The sequence below is a fragment of the Piliocolobus tephrosceles genome, chromosome 11, assembly GCF_002776525.5.
Source record: "Piliocolobus tephrosceles isolate RC106 chromosome 11, ASM277652v3, whole genome shotgun sequence".
Classification (NCBI taxonomy): domain Eukaryota; kingdom Metazoa; phylum Chordata; class Mammalia; order Primates; family Cercopithecidae; genus Piliocolobus; species Piliocolobus tephrosceles.
Genome location: NC_045444.1, coordinates 43,952,750 through 43,968,570, shown reverse-complemented (window position 1 = coordinate 43,968,570; position 15,821 = coordinate 43,952,750). Strand labels below are relative to the sequence as shown.

General features: G+C 37.3%; 1 protein-coding gene and 1 long non-coding RNA gene across 4 annotated transcripts in view; one reads left to right on the top strand and one right to left on the bottom strand.

Moving 5' to 3' along the window:
* CCDC148 (coiled-coil domain containing 148) overlaps nt 1-15,821 on the top strand; it is a 292,285-nt gene that overhangs the window by 229,550 nt on the left and 46,914 nt on the right. For all 3 annotated transcript variants that reach the window (XM_023217510.2, XM_023217509.2, XM_026447716.1), the window contains one exon: nt 9,392-9,510. In XM_023217510.2, the coding sequence (XP_023073278.2) occupies nt 9,392-9,510 (119 nt within the window). The remainder of the gene's footprint in view (nt 1-9,391; nt 9,511-15,821) is intronic.
* Nucleotides 119-15,821, bottom strand: part of LOC111546179 — a 67,788-nt gene continuing 52,085 nt past the window's right edge. The window contains exon 5 of the long non-coding RNA XR_002732675.2: nt 119-556. This is a non-coding gene — a long non-coding RNA (uncharacterized LOC111546179). The remainder of the gene's footprint in view (nt 557-15,821) is intronic.

The following is a 15,821-nucleotide window of genomic DNA, read 5'->3' as shown; positions in this document are numbered from 1 at the left end:
CTCATCATGTTATAAGGACATGGGACTGCATCACAGCAGAAAATAGCTTATTGCCAATTTGAGTGGGAAGCTTTGCTATGGGAAAATGCTCACATAAGTGACCAAAGTGAACATCACCTAAAAGAGATTAATGTTATTTATTTATGCACATAGACATCATCTACTTCCAAACAATTTATAATAAAAGGCATTAACACTCTTGTGCTGGATATCTTCTCCCTGAGTCGTATCACTGTCCATTCTGCTCCGTAGCAGTTTTCATAAATGGCTTCCTTGACCTCTGGCTTTTGATTTGGTTCAGCCAAAGTGGAACATGGGAGATCAAGGTGAGGGAGAGGTGTGGGGTTTGGAGAGTTGTTTCTCCAGCTCCTTATCCTGCAGGATTGTGCTGATCAGTTGTGTCCTTCACCAGAGGTCTCAGCTCCTGTCGGCGGTCCTCCTTGCCCAGCACTGCATGAGCCCTTGTGGTTGCCCTGCATTCCCACCCTCCTTTGTCAGTTGTCTGCTTATTACATTCTTCATAACTTATCCTAATTTTCAGTGTGCCATCTGTTTCCTATTAGGAATCATTAAAAGAGGAAGTCAGTAAAAGAACAAAAGATGAGAAATTAAGGGAATGGGAATATCATTATGTCAGCAAGCCAAGACTAAAGAAGGGTGTTGTCATTGAGCATGGTTAAAGTCAAAGGGAAACATTTAGCTCTTATTTGCTGATAGTAGAGAACATACCAGCAGATCAGGAGCTGGCAGCACTGGGAGGAGGAGTACAACCCACTCAATGGATAGCATTTTCAGTAGAAATTTTACAAGAGCCTAAGTCAATCCTCTTATGAGATTGCACCAGCCTTTATAAGACCTGTGGCATAAAATTAAATCATAATTCTTTGAAACTTTTCTACAGAAAATGAAACTGCTGCCACATGCAAGGTGATAAAAAAATAAAAATGTTACATAGGAATATATATAGGATTCTTGTCATTTGACCTGATACAGGAATAGAATTTGGAAACTTCAGGAATGAATAATAGCTATGCCCCGTACGTGCTCCTCCCAAATATTAATTTCCTTGGCCAGACTTTATAAAACCTGGCCATAATATACTTACACATAATATACACAATATACTTTTGTAGTTATTACTATTATTATTTTTAACTTTTGTTTAAAGTTCAGGGGTACAAGCGCAGGTTTGTTACATAGGTAAACTTGTGTCATGGGGGTTTGTTGTACAGATTATTGCATCACCCAAGTATTAAGCCTAGTACCCATTAGTTATTTTCCTCATCCTTTCTGTCCTCCCACCCTCCACCCTCTGAAAGGCTCCACTGTGTAATTATAAAGTATTTTATGTCCATTGTAGATAATTTGGAAAATACAAACAAGCATACAAAATACAATAAAAATCACTCGAAATCCTAAACCACTGCCAAAAGAAAATTAATGATGTCTTTACACTCTTTTTTCTACATATCCAAGAACTTTAACTTAACTAGAATCACACAATATATGTTATTTTTAACCAGATTTTTTTCTCATTGATCAACATTTTGCATATTTTCCCCTTTTTCTCCTGCTGCATAATCTTTAGTGGTTGCATAGTGTTGCATCAGAATAGTGCATTTGTAAATCTTGCAATCTGGGATCGTTGTATTGTTTCCAATTTTTCACCCTTTTAAGGTTGTGATGAACATACCTGCATATAAATCTTTGCATAGATTCCTGCCTGTTAATTCTTAAAAGTTTATTTCTTAATTCTTAAGATTTTTGCTAGTTATTTTCTTATTTTTATTTTTTAACATTTATTCTTCAGAAAAAGTATGACAATTTACCCTCCTACCAGAGGTAGATGAGCTTGTTTATCACCTTGGAGATTGGTTGCTAAAATGTTCAAGTTTAGGGCACTGATAAGTAGCTGAAATGCAAACAGTTTTAATTGCAGTCTGAAAGGAGATCTATTAAGTTCAAATAACCAGGCAGGATGGTTGCCAAATTGACTTTCTATTTTGAAAACCAAGGATTAACTCTGGTTTCTTACTCATGTAGAGAATTTTTCCATCTTTGCATAATAAATGCCCTGGAAGGTAATTCTTTTGAAGCCATATTGTTTTTGTTTGTTTGTTTGTTTGAGACACAGTCTCGCTCTGTTGCCCAGGCTGGAGTGCAATGGCGTAATCTCGGCCCACTGCAATCTCTGTCTCCCAGGTTCAAGTGATTCTCCTGCCTCAGCCTCCCAGGTAGCTGGGATTACAGGTGCACGCCACCACGCCCAGCTAATTTTTGTATTTTTAGTAGAGATGGGGTTTCATCATGTTGGCCAGGATGGTCTCTATCTCTTGACCTCGTGCTCCACCCACCTTGGCCTCCCAAAGTGCTGGGATTACAGGTGTGAGCCACTGCACCCAACCTGAAGCCAATTTTTTATTCAGAAACTTAAGCCAGTCCTAGGTTGAAGCACACAGAAGCATACCGTCAAACTACAGAAGAGATAATGTTTGCTGAAAGGTTTTGAGAGTAGGAATAACTAAGCACAGAATACCTTTAATCTGTCTTCCATGAGCAATTTGACCTAGAGACATACCAGGTCCCCATTCTCTGTTGGGATTAAATGCACCTCCATACCCCTGCATGAACTGGCTACATGAACTGGCTCACTGTTTGACAGGTGCCAGATATTTTTGGATTCATATGAGCTGATATAAGAAAAGTATTTTGGGTAATGCTATCTTTCTATGTTCTTTCTCATTGGGTCAGTTTAGCAAATGTGTACCTTGCATCTCTCATCTGAAAGGTGCAATACTAGGTACAAATAAATATGATGGTACAAGGCATGCTCCTTACCATTCAGAAGTTCACACAAAGTTGTAAAAAATTATGTGGCAAAATATAGATGATTGTAAAATTGTTCACATAGAAAAAGGGGTCATACTTCAATTGGTGGTGATTTTAGGGGGTACAGGGACCATCATTGATCTAAATGAAGTGCATGGGAAAAAATTATAGTAAAAAAAGCATACTTTTCTATTAAGACATCCTGTTATGTTTTTACATATAACAATGCTATGTTATATGTAAAACATACTTTTTGTGTGGAGTTGCATATTCCAGGCCAAAAGTAGAAAGGAGATCTTTTTAAATAATTGATGCATAGGGATTGTACAAATTTCTGGGGTACCTGGAATATTTGATACATGCATAAAACATGTAATAATCAAATCAGGGTAATTGGGATATTCATTACCTCAAACATGTATCATTTCTTTGTGTTGGGAACATTCCGAATATTCTCTTCTAGATATTTTGAAATATACAATGAATTGTGATTAACTATAGTCATCCTACTGGTGCTATTGAACACTAGAATTTATTCCTTCTATTTAACTGTAGTTTTATATGCATGAAACAACTTTTCTTCATCCCCTGCCCCTTACCCTTCCCAGCCTCTACTAACCACCATTCTACTCTCTACCTTAAAAAAGGATATCTTTAAGATGCAAGGTACTATCTAATTAGAATCTAGAAAATGGAATGAAAATGTGCTTTATCTTAATGGCTTACGGGGACTGGAACTGGATGCTTTGAACTTCGTATCTTTTATGAGTCTGGTTAAGTGTTATGACTTCCTTCTGACTGAGTCACAGGTCAGAGATAATGACCTGACAACAATGTACAGAAGTCTATGTGTTCAAAGATTCAACATCACACAGAGTGAAATAAGAGACCAACTGTTTGCTACTCTAATCCTTTCGTCCTAACTTTCTGCTTCCTATGTATAAATAAGAAATTCTTATTTCATGTTGAATTTAATGGTTGTATAATATTAGTTCAAGTTTTTTTTAAAGTTAAACTTTGAGATACTCTAATATTATAAATGTTCTGTTTACAAGTGTAGTTTTTAATAGGAAACAAATCTGAAAGATTACAAAAGTAAAGTAGGATATAAAAATGATCTTAGACTGAAAAGTAGCATGACATTATTTTGGCTCCAAAATCTACATGGTGAATAGTTTCTACAGTTTTTATTTCTACAGTATTTATTACACTTTTACTGGCTTAACTTTATTAAAATGAACAAAATGTGGGATTGCGAAAATAAACGTCTTGCATTCAATACAAATCAGAAGTATAATAATAAGAGGAGATAGGGGATAATGAGTGCTTGTGTTTTTCTGTAAACTTCATGTGGAAGTAAAGAGACAAGCTACAAATTCAACTCTTATCATATGCTGACTTTCTGATTCTTCTATCATTGGAACATAGTAAGAATCCTTCAGCAATCAGTGCATTTAAAATCTCTGTCTCAACAAATGTCCCAAAGGACTAGTTAAATACCCTTAGTCTTTACTTCAGTTTGAGGCTTGCAAAGCTAATAATTCTTGATATATACATTGTAGGATGGATTAATTGATGAAAAGTGAATGGAACTGTCCTTAGGAAGTACTTAGTTCGGCCTTTACCATCCTGAAAAGAAAACTGCTCTCCTGGTTCCCATGTACAACTTTGTTATTCTTGGACCAGAGACCAGAAGAAGCTTCCAGTCACCTAAGAGTGAACAATTATACCCTCTTATGTGTTAGACATGATACAATGTACTAAGGATAAAAGATAAATAATGCAGATTAATATGGGAAATGCTATGCTAAGAATACACAAATAATGCCTTAGAAGGTACAGCTAGCTATGTCTCAAGGAGAGGAGAGGGAGAAAGGCTGAGAAGGCAATGCTAAAACTGAGTCTTTAAAGGATGGATAGAAAGGATTTACCAAGCAATAAGGCAGGGCAGAACTTTCCAGGCATGTAGTAAATGCCCAAATATATTGGTAAAGATCCAGGGGCAGAACCTCATGAAAAAAGTAAAGGAATGCAGGTAGTCAAAGAAAGGAGGGTCATAAACTCTAAGCTATTGGAGTGCCGTGGATGGAGCTACCGTTTTTCTAGAGAGCTCAGGAGAAGATTCGAGGAGGAGGTGGCATTTGTTCTGATCTTAAAGATAGAGTGAGTTTGACAGGTGGAAGAGGGAAATTAAGTCATTCTAGTAGAGAAAGCTGTGCAGAAAAGCAAATAAGCATGAGAGTGCATAACCACATTCTCTTTTCTGTTTACATCCTCATCCTGGAGACCTCGTCCAGTCCTCTGGTGTCAAATACTGTTTATGTGGCTATCTCCTTAATTTAGGTCTCCAGCACTGAGTTCTCCCCTAAGCCACCCATCTGTGCCTTCAGATGTTCGTCTGGTCCCTCCACTTAGAGGTCTTATGGGCTTGTCAAGTGTTATATGTTCAAAACTGAGCTCCCAATTTTCTTCCTTTTCCAAGCCTATTATTCTCCCAATCTTCTATCTCAGTTACTAGTATCACCGTTCAACCAGGTGTTCAAGCAAAAAACCTAGGAATTGTCCTTGATTAGTCTTTCCTCCAATCTTCACATGGAATCTCTCAGTGAGCCCTCCCGGAATCTCTCAATGAGCCCTCTGATTCTACTCAAAAGCACATCTCAGATCTGAACACTTGAATCCATCTCCTGAGTCCAGGGACCAGCATTGCCTTTTCCTTCTATCTGGTCTCCCTGTTTCTCCTTACCTTCTCTACTACCCATGCTCCACTTCATATCCAGAGCTCTCTTTTTAAAATATAAGTCAGATCATGCTACTGTTTGCTTTAGTCTCTTCAATGGTTTTTCCTTGTTTCTAGAACTAAATCCTGGCCAAATCATCTAACCCCCATGCAGTTCTCCAATCTTGCTTCTAATCTTAACCTATGCCACCTGCTCCAGCTCCCTGGCCTCTTCCCAGCTCTCAACATATGTGAGGTCTTCCCCATCCAATGCTGTTGCACCCTCTTCCCAATGTACTCCCCTTCATCTCTTCCCATGGGTGTTTCACTCTCATCTACCAGGTTTTCAAACAAATGTCATGTCATCCAAATGTCCTATTTAAGACATTTGAAAGATACCTTCTACTAATTCTACTCAAATTTTTCTAAACCATCATTCTACTTATCCCCTTCTTAGAGGTTAATACAACATGTAATATTCCATTCATTCATTCATTTACTATCTGTCTCCCTTTCTAGAAAGTCTCAGTTCCACAAGGCAGAGGCTTTATTTCTTTTTAAGTACCAGTATCATGTGCTCAACAAATACTTGTTGAACAAATGAATGTCAAAGTCCCAAAGTCAATAATGGTTTAATACTATAGGTAAGGGTTAATAGAATCAAATACACAGAGACATCAAGTAAAATCATGATGGAAAAGGATATTTGATCTAATCCTTTGGAACTCACTAGTGAGAGCAGTGACTTTGGAGTGGAGTACAGAGGTAGGAATACCATGGGTGAGGAGTGAAATAGAAGATGTGCACATGGGAAAAAGCAAGTATGCTAAGATGCCTGCCCAAAGAGAAATAATGAAATGTATGATGCTACAATCTTGGGGTTCTAAAGAATTTATGAATTATTGTAATGGGATAAAATTATGTTTAATTCCATGTGAGAAGGAAGCAGCAAAGAGCAAGAAGCTGAAGCTACAGGGGAGAGGAGGAGACAGATGAGGAGGGGGGCTATGAAGAAGGTGGAACTGGGAATGGGATCTGCAGCCCAGGTGAGGCATTAGTCTTGAACAGAAGGAAGAATACCTCTTCTTCTGATGGGCTGAACATTAAGAAAGGTATCTTGTACAGCTTCTATTTGCTCTGATGAAAGTGAGGAAATAGCAGCAGGTATGGAGCTGAACATAGTGAACAGGTTTTAGCATATCACTATGAGAAATTGAGAGGCATTGTCCAGGAATTCACAAATGGAATGCTTATTGTCACTGAAGATTCAATTGAAACCATAAATTTAGTACTAGTTCCTACAATTATGTCATCAATCAAATGGGTATTAAGTACGTGCTATGTTTTAGATACTTTAGCTGAATATATCACAATTCTTGCAGCCTAGTGGGAGAGAAGAAAAGTATATTAATTAGCAAAGCTTTATGATGAGAGTTGCACTAGGGAAATAGCATTATATAACTGGAGACCAGAGGATGATGGGAAATGGGGAGGGTAGGTTCTGGTCACAGAATCTATTGCTATAATTCAGGATTTCCCAGTTGGAACTGTTTTCAATGATAATAGAATTCTGGAGGAAAAGAAAGTTCCCTAGAATGGAGGAAGTCATCGAATTATGAGAAAAACAGTTTGGAAGGCATTCAGACAGATGCTGAAGTTGTCTAGGAAGGTTGGAAGGGCATTCAGACAGGCCGAAGTTGCCTGTGTTTAAGAAGACTGTGACTAAAGTATCTGAATTCTTGATGAAAATTTGGGAGTGACTTGGAAATTTACACATACCAATGAAAACAACAGGTAGAGGGTGATATATCCATGTGGTGTTAACACCAAAGGGAGACAGAATTCTACATATCATAATGGCCTGAAATAGGCAGTTAACTATGAGGAAAATGCCCAAGCTATTCCCCAGCCAAATGGCACATGGGGTATCAGAATATGAGTATCCTTCACTCCAGAGAATTTCAGTGAAAACAACGAAATAGTTTTCTGAAGGTTAAAGATGTAGGGAGTTTTACATATGATGATACAGGGGTTCCAGAGGGCTTAGTAGAAAGCACTGAAAAGGATTAGATCGAGAGAGAGAGCGAGCGAGAGGGAGAGAGAGAGAGAGCACACTTATACTATAGCAATGCCTGAAGGTAACAGAGAGTCAAAGACGGAAATAATCGGTCTTGAGATTGCAGAAAGCTCCAGGTATAACATACGTCTAGGGCCTGCACAGGACAGTGTATCAAGTGATCAAGTGGTGTCAGAAATCTGAGGATGCCAGCAACCCAGCGTTATTCTGCTTGTGGTCAAGGGATTGTCTGCAAAAGAGCCACTGACTTTCTCCAAGGCCAATGCTGGGAGTAAGGAAATATTATTGGTCTGTTTTAACACAGAGAAAAATGCTCTTGGATTTTATATCTGTTCTTTTAAAAAAACTTGTTTTGAAGTAGCTTAATTTTTTTCTGATTATAAAAGAAATATGATTCATTGCAAAAATAAGGTAATGCAGAAAAGAATAAGATAAAGCTTGTTTATAATTCCCAGATGGAGATGACATAATCATTGCTAACATTTCCGTGTCTGTCATTAATAGAATTCCCTGGCATTTATCAGTTAGGACTCTAGAACTCTCCTTGTCAATCAATGTTTCCTCTCTCTCCTGCACCCACCCTCTCTGTCACGCTCCATCTTGGGTGCTGCTGCCTTTCTAGCTTTATCTCTCTTCTCTCTAAATCCAGAGCTCTGTCATATCTGGAGTGGATATCACTGCACATTGGGCTTATTTAGTTATTCATTAAACATTGAACAGATGTTGCTCTTGTGGCTGCAGAGTTGCTATGTTTGTGGCGATGGTGCTTGGGATGCTTCTTTTGATTCTCCCAGAAATCAGAGACCATGTTGGCAAGTCAGGAAACCACTTAGATTTTCCTATTCACCTCTGTCTCAGAAGAGGAAATGCCACCTTGTGGGTAGGGCTAGCCCAGCCTCTACAACAGACCCCCTGCTGCCAGTCACTCACTATGTACCATTGAGGTACTCCCCTTCAAGAGCCAGTCTCTTGACCCAGGGACAACATGGCAGGCCAGAGTGGTGGAATGGGCCTCTGTCGAATAAACATTCATTGTTTCATCCCACTGGGAAATCCTGAATAAGGGTTTCAGCTCCCTGAAAACAGCTCATACCTACTTCTGGTTTTCTCATTCTGCTTACATTTCTGGAAAAGGGAAGTAAAACAGGCCTACTATTAACACTGCTTTCACCTTTTTGCACTTGATAAGCCTGACCTTTATTTTACCACATAAGTCAGAAGTACTATATACCACAACCCTGCTAATTTGCTCTTTTCCTCCTTCCTCCCACCTATCTCCTGCCACTTCCCCAGAAGCATAAAGCTTTCAACATCCTGCTGTCCATTAGCGTAAATAAACTAATGCTTTTAAAATAAAAATAGTTTTAATGCCATTATTTGTTAAAGACTGCATTACCATAAGAAGATAAAAATATTCTTGAGTAACAGCTAGATCATATACGTTAGAGACAATAACATACTTTTATTGTGGTTCTCTGGAAAGTTGATTATTTTAACCATAGATTAAACCTTAGGTCTCAGCACAAGTTATATTTCCATTCATTGCAGAAATTGTTAAACCTTGCAGTTTCTCAGGGCATCTACCTTCGTGTTTTAATTTATTTTTCTGTTGCCAGTATATTATAAGCATATCTATGAAACAAAAAAGATGAAGTGCCCTTTAAATTCAATTTTGTAATATGAACCACTGGATATGGTTATGGCTTTTCCCCTCATTTTTACATATCTGTTGTTAATTTAAATTTTATGTAACATTTATACAATAGATTAAAAAATACTGGGCTAAGAAAAGACAGAAGTGGCAAGAAATGGAAATGAGAGATCTTCAGCGTCTAGAAGAACTGAAGAAATTAATGGCTGAACAGTCACTAAAAGACAGAGAAAGGTAAAAGAAAATTTAAAATTGTGTGGAAATGGAGGTGGTGAATGGAGTCTTTTGTAATGTGTTAGAATAAATAATATCAGAGGGAGCATTTTTCTGTACTTAATGTATCCTTTCAATATTTATATTCACAAATGAATACAATGATATCTATAATGCATTTTAAATTCTCATATTCATACATTAACCTCCGGTTTTTCATTTTGTTCCTTAGATAGCTTCCTAGTTAAAACCCTCACAGAGGATTTGATAGTATTTGATTACCCACTGTGTGCATAAAATGATACTGGCTGCTGCTGTAACTATCTCTTGACCCAGAAGGAGAAAACCGTTATTCAAATAAGAAGGAAAACCCATTTACTGTGACAGAGGCTGGGGAAGACAGTACACAATTATACAGTGCTGTGTGGTGTTTATTATAGCATACTTAGGGCATGCCCAATACATGAAAAAAATCTGGAATTTCCTAGAAATATGTAATTTTAGACCTGGAAAGGATATTTGAGATCAAGTAGCCTAGTCTCCTCATTTTACATGTAAGTACAATAAGAGATTTAAGTTATTTTTTCCAAAGTTACGGTATCAGTTAGGGTCGATTAGGAGACAAAAAACATATAGTAATTTGAACAGGGAAAGTTTAAGAGAAAGAATGATAAACTCTAACAGGAAATCCTTTCTATATAAAGAGATAAATAGCATGCTAAAGAATACCCTAGGACTTAAGGAGGGTTCCCATGGAAGAACCAAGTTTGGAACTGAGGAGCCCTCTCCATGGTTGGGATTCACACCTTACCTTACCGTAGAAGCTATGGTCATGACCCTCTGAATGGTGAAGTTCTCAGGCGGATTAAGACAGAGCTAGCTCAATAGTCACTAGGCAAACAGGGAACACCCAACTTGGGTGCAGGCAGGCCAAAGCTGGAAGCCAATTATTGAGATGCTTGCAAGGCTCAATGGAAATCTGACCATAGAAGTACCTTTGAAATTTGATGGGACTGACCATCAGTGCGCCATTGGAACTCCATGGACACAGCAACACTTGTGTCCCCTACACGTGCTGCTGGCAGCTGTACAGTATGAACAAGAAGGGCATAAACACACGCACCAGGAAGGAAATCCCCTTCCTCTGCAGTGTCCTTCAAGCACCCTCTTCTGACACAGCTTAATATTTTGCCAGTGGCAAGGGACAGATAGAGGGTCTGCCTCCATTTTCAGAGAGCAGACAATGAAGGGTGGAGCTGTGAGACATTACACTGATAACTGACATAGTTACCTAATTTAGCTAGCTCCTTAGTGATTTTCACAAAAGATAAAGAAGAGAGAGCTCTCATTTCATAACATAAATCACAGTAAATTTCCTTTAAATTGTGAGCTTCCCTGGTATATTTACCTTAGTCACTCTAAAAAGATTTCCTGGAACTCTATACTTCCTGCTTAATTTCACTCGGAACCTAAAATTGCTATAACAAATAAAACCTATCTTGAAAATTGCCCCTCAGACTTGCATATAACTTTGGAAGGCATAACCATTGGATACAATGAGGTTTACTTGTATCTAGGAAGCTTCCTTTGTGACCCATGTGACTGTTATCTCAAACTCTAATCACTGAGGTTGTAGATTGAATCTGGAGTTTCAAATAGATGCTAAGCATTCCTAAGGATTTTCTGGACAAAATGTGCATTATTTCCCAGGTAGCTCAGGATTTTAGAGTTTAGTATAATCTATTACTGAGAGAACTGAGAATATAGCAAAGCCAGGGCTAATGGTTAGAAGGTGAAGCCATTAATGAGAACCCAGATTAACAAACACAAACCAAGACCTAAGTGGATAGAGGCCATGGGTCAGAAACAAGGAGGTGGATAAGAATTCCCAAACAGCTAAATACTAAAGGGCAAGGCAAAGGCAGATTGATCAGTATAAAGCTATCCTAGCAAAATGAAAGAGAGCCACAGAAATTAAAAGGAATGGAGAAAACAGAACAGATATGTAGTTCCAGCATTAGGAGACAGGCTTCCACTAAAATTACCCCTCATAGTCAGGGAGCTTCTTTGATTACAGAGTCATTTCAGCTTTTGCTTCCTGTCCCAATAATTATCAAGATTAGCTGATTCAGAACTTCAGTTGAAAAAGAAGAAAAGGAAAATCAGATTAATCTGCATTACGCAACAGAAAAAAATAGGCATATTATAAGATACTAAAAAGAGCACTAAAGACTAGGAGCCAGGAGACCGAGGTTTTAGTCTTGACTCTTCTTTGAATTTTATATGACCTTGGGAAAGTCTGTCATTTCACCTCCACAGGCTCTGTTTTGTCCTCTGTAAAACTGAACTGGATAACTTCTGAGGACAAAGTTAATCAACTTTTAAGGGCCTATGATCTGTTTGTTCAACTCTTATGTTAAAATACTGTAGATTCAGATCATTGAGTCCGATGCTTATTTGCCAATGGAAAATCACTGAAAAAGGCCTTTAAAATATCAGTATATATAAGAGATATAATTCTCAGAAAACGTTTTATAATATTATAGAAGTATATTCCTCATTTTGTGACTTAGGGAAATAGAGTTCAACATACAAAATTACTGATAGGTTTTGCTTTTGATAGTAACCAGAAGCTGTCTTCTTTCATAACTACATAGCACTAAGAAATTTGGTTGATTGGTTAAAACATTTTTCTGTACTACTGAAATACAATTCATAAACTTTGTGTTTGATATTTTAACTACGGACACTTTTTTTCCATATCAGAATACGCTGGCTTGAAGCAGTTTCCAGATCTGTGTTCAGAACACACACACATATCCTTGAGGGTTTGAAAACTTCTGTCATTTACTTCCCTTTTTTATTTTTAAATTCTAAGATTATATTTCTTAAAAACAATATTCAGTGGGACATGGTGGCTCATCCCTGTTATCCCAGCACTTTGGGAGGCCGAGGCAGGTGGATCACAAGGTCAGGAGATCAAGACCATCCTGGCTAATACGGTGAAACCCTGTCTCTGCTAAAAAAAAAAAAAATACAAAAGATTAGCTGGGTGTGGTGGTGGGCACCTGTAGTCCCAGCTACTCGGGAGGTTGAGGCAGGAGAATGGCATAAACCCGGGAGGCGGAGCTTGCAGTGAGCCAAGATCGAGCCACTGCACTCCAGCCTGGGCGACAGAGCGAGACTCCATCTCAAAAAAAAATTAAAAAAAAAAATTAATAAATAAAATTATATATTAGGTTGAACCACATAAAATTCCATTTTTGTAGGTCAAAATGGTTGAGTGTTGGCAATTTCATGTGGTTCAACATTAAAAAAAGACATAGAATTGTTTTATTAATTACATTTACCTTCTCAGTCTACTGGAATATGTCTTTTGCCCTCTTCATTTTATCGAAATTGTTTTTGCCCAAGTTTCCACTAACCTCCGAATACCCTATTTTTATTTCTCAACATGCCATTGAGATTAAGAGGGAAGGCTCTAGAATTGGTTGACATTAGAATACTGGCTCTATCCTTTATAGCTGTGTGAACTTTGGATGAGTTATTTAACTTCTCTGTGCTTCAGTTTCCTCATCTGTACATTGAGGATATAAACAGTATCTACTTCTTAAGATTGTTGCAAGGATCAAATGATACATTAAATGTAACATATTCACTGCCTGGAACACAGTAAGTATTCATTAAGTATAAGTGATTTCTATCAATGGACTTTTACATCATGAAATACTAATGTATTTTTTCTCAAAATATTAAAGCAAGAAGGCCACACTTCAAGCCAGAAGGAGAGCCCTCACCAGAACCTGACCATGCTGGTGCCTAGATCTTGGGCTTCTAGCCTCCAGAATAGTGAATAAATAAATTTCTGTTGTTTAAGTCACCCAGTCTATGGTATTTTGTCATGATGGCCCAAGCTAACTAATACAATGTTATTATATTATTAAATGTATTGTGCTTTTTAAGCCAGGCCTGGTGGCAGGTACCTGCAATCCCAGCTACTCAGGAAGCTGAGGCAGGAGAATTGCTTGAACCCGGGAGACTGGGGTTGCAGTGAGCTGAGATCATGCCATTGCACTCCAGCCTGGATGACAGAGCGAGGCTCCATCTCAAAAAAAAAAAAAAAGTATTGTGCTTTTTGTTGCTGTTCTTAAAGATTTTATGTAGTACATATATAGGTACATTTTAAATGAATATTTAAAAAATATTCTAAGTAAAACGTGAAAATGAGGACATTATTATAAAAATTAAAGTTAAAGCAAAAGTGCCCTTAACCACTACCCTCATGTAGTCTCTTCTCTAAAAGTCATTGCTTTTATGGTTTTTAAATGCATACACATACATGCTATCTATTTTGTATGTACCTATGTAAAATCAAGTTTAAGAACAGCAACAAAAATCACAATACATTTAACAATATAATACCACTGTATTAGTTAGCCTGGGCTATCATGACAAAATATCATAGACTGGGTAACTTGAACAACAGAAATTTATTTTCTCACTATTCTGGAGGCTAGAAACCCAAGATCAACGTGCCAGCATGGTCAGGTTCTGGTGAGGGGTCTCTTCCTGGCTTGCAGAGTGGGGCCATCTTGCTGTGACTTCACATGGTGAAGAGAGAGAGTCAGCAAGTACTTGAGTGTCTCTTCTTATAAGGGCATGACTCCCACTGTGAGGGCTACATCTCCAAATACTGTCAAATTGAGGGTTAGGCCCTCAACATATGAATTTTGAGCAGACACATTCAGTCTATAGCAACCATTTGTGTAAAAAAAGCATTTATGTATGTACAAATCAACTATTTACTACTAACTTCTATTTATAGGTTGCTGCTGGCATATAAGTCCTTTGTGCTAGTTAGAAAAAGGTGCCTCCTTCTGGTGGCAGAGTGCATATTGCTCCTACTACAAGTGAACAAATTAGGAAAAGACTCCCTTCTGAATCACAGCATACAGCTTGACAAGCAGAGGCAAAGCTGGATGTCACATTTCATTTGGATCTCTGGTCATGGATCATTTTTGTAAAGCACAAACTTCAAAATGATACATGGTATCTCTGCAAATAAACCTACCTAATTCTTTTAAAATAGTATATATTATTCATATTTCTTCTAAAATATAGTTCTGTAGCCATCTGGAACTTATTTTAATGAGTGATATGAGCTAAATTGTTCTAAATTGATAGCCAACTATCTAAACACCAATTATTTAATGATTCATCTTTACTCACTGATTTAAAATGCCACCTTTGTTATATATTACATTTCTAATTGTACTTTTATATCCATATGGACTCTTGATTAGATTAAAAACTGATCTATGTTTATAGTTCTACATTGATAGCATGCTGTTTTAATTATTCTGTTTTGCTATCTAGTAGAACAAGTGTTCACTCATTATTCTTTTCAAAAATATCTTAGCTATTCTTATGTCAAATTTCACTTGGAACTGTTGTTGATTTTTTTGTATTGAAATTTTATTAAGGAGAGGTGACACATATACCAAATTTAATCTCCAGCCTGGGGACATGCTTCCAAATAGCTCTACAGTTCTAGACTTCTACTAGATCCTTTAGAAAAGTTCATCATTTTTTTTTTTTTCTGGTGAGGACAGAAATTATTTTTGAAATAGGTAGAAATTGGTGACCAAGAAGCCAATTATAAGTTTCCTTCAGTAAGCTCTTCGAGAAAAAGTGTCTGAACTAAGGAAGTGACAGTGGGGAGCAGAAGTGCTACAAAAGCTGACAGATGTGTGTGAAGTATTTACATGAGTTAGAGTTGATGACTCAGGTCATCAGGGATGGAGTCTGAAGGAAGACAAAGAATGAAACCCTGAATATTATTGTGCTTTTTCTGGCCTCTTTGTTGAAAGCTTTAGTTATTTTGTTTTCAATGTATTTTATTTCCTAACCAATTCATTTGGCTATAGTTTTTTTTTCTGTTTATTTTGACTATATTCTACAAGGTTTGAAATATGTGTTTTTATTACCTAATTTCTAGTAGTTTTCATTTCATTTTTGATGTCACAACAATTGATGGATATTGGGGTGCTTGCCACAGCTAAGTTTCAGTTTCATTGATTGTCTTGCGATGGGCTTCAAATTGGTGAGCAAACTGTATAGCAAAATGTGTAAAAGTTGAAATACTAATCAAAATATGAGTATTAAGTGGAAGATACCTTTAGTTTTTTTGGGTAACAAATGACAGTCTTCAAAATAGACATAAGAACGTATCTTTGTCTTTTTTTTTTTAACCACAATGTTTATTCTTTGTATTATTTCGTTTCTGTCACTCTATGCTCGAGGTTCCTTTCTGGCCATCCCAAAACGTTGCC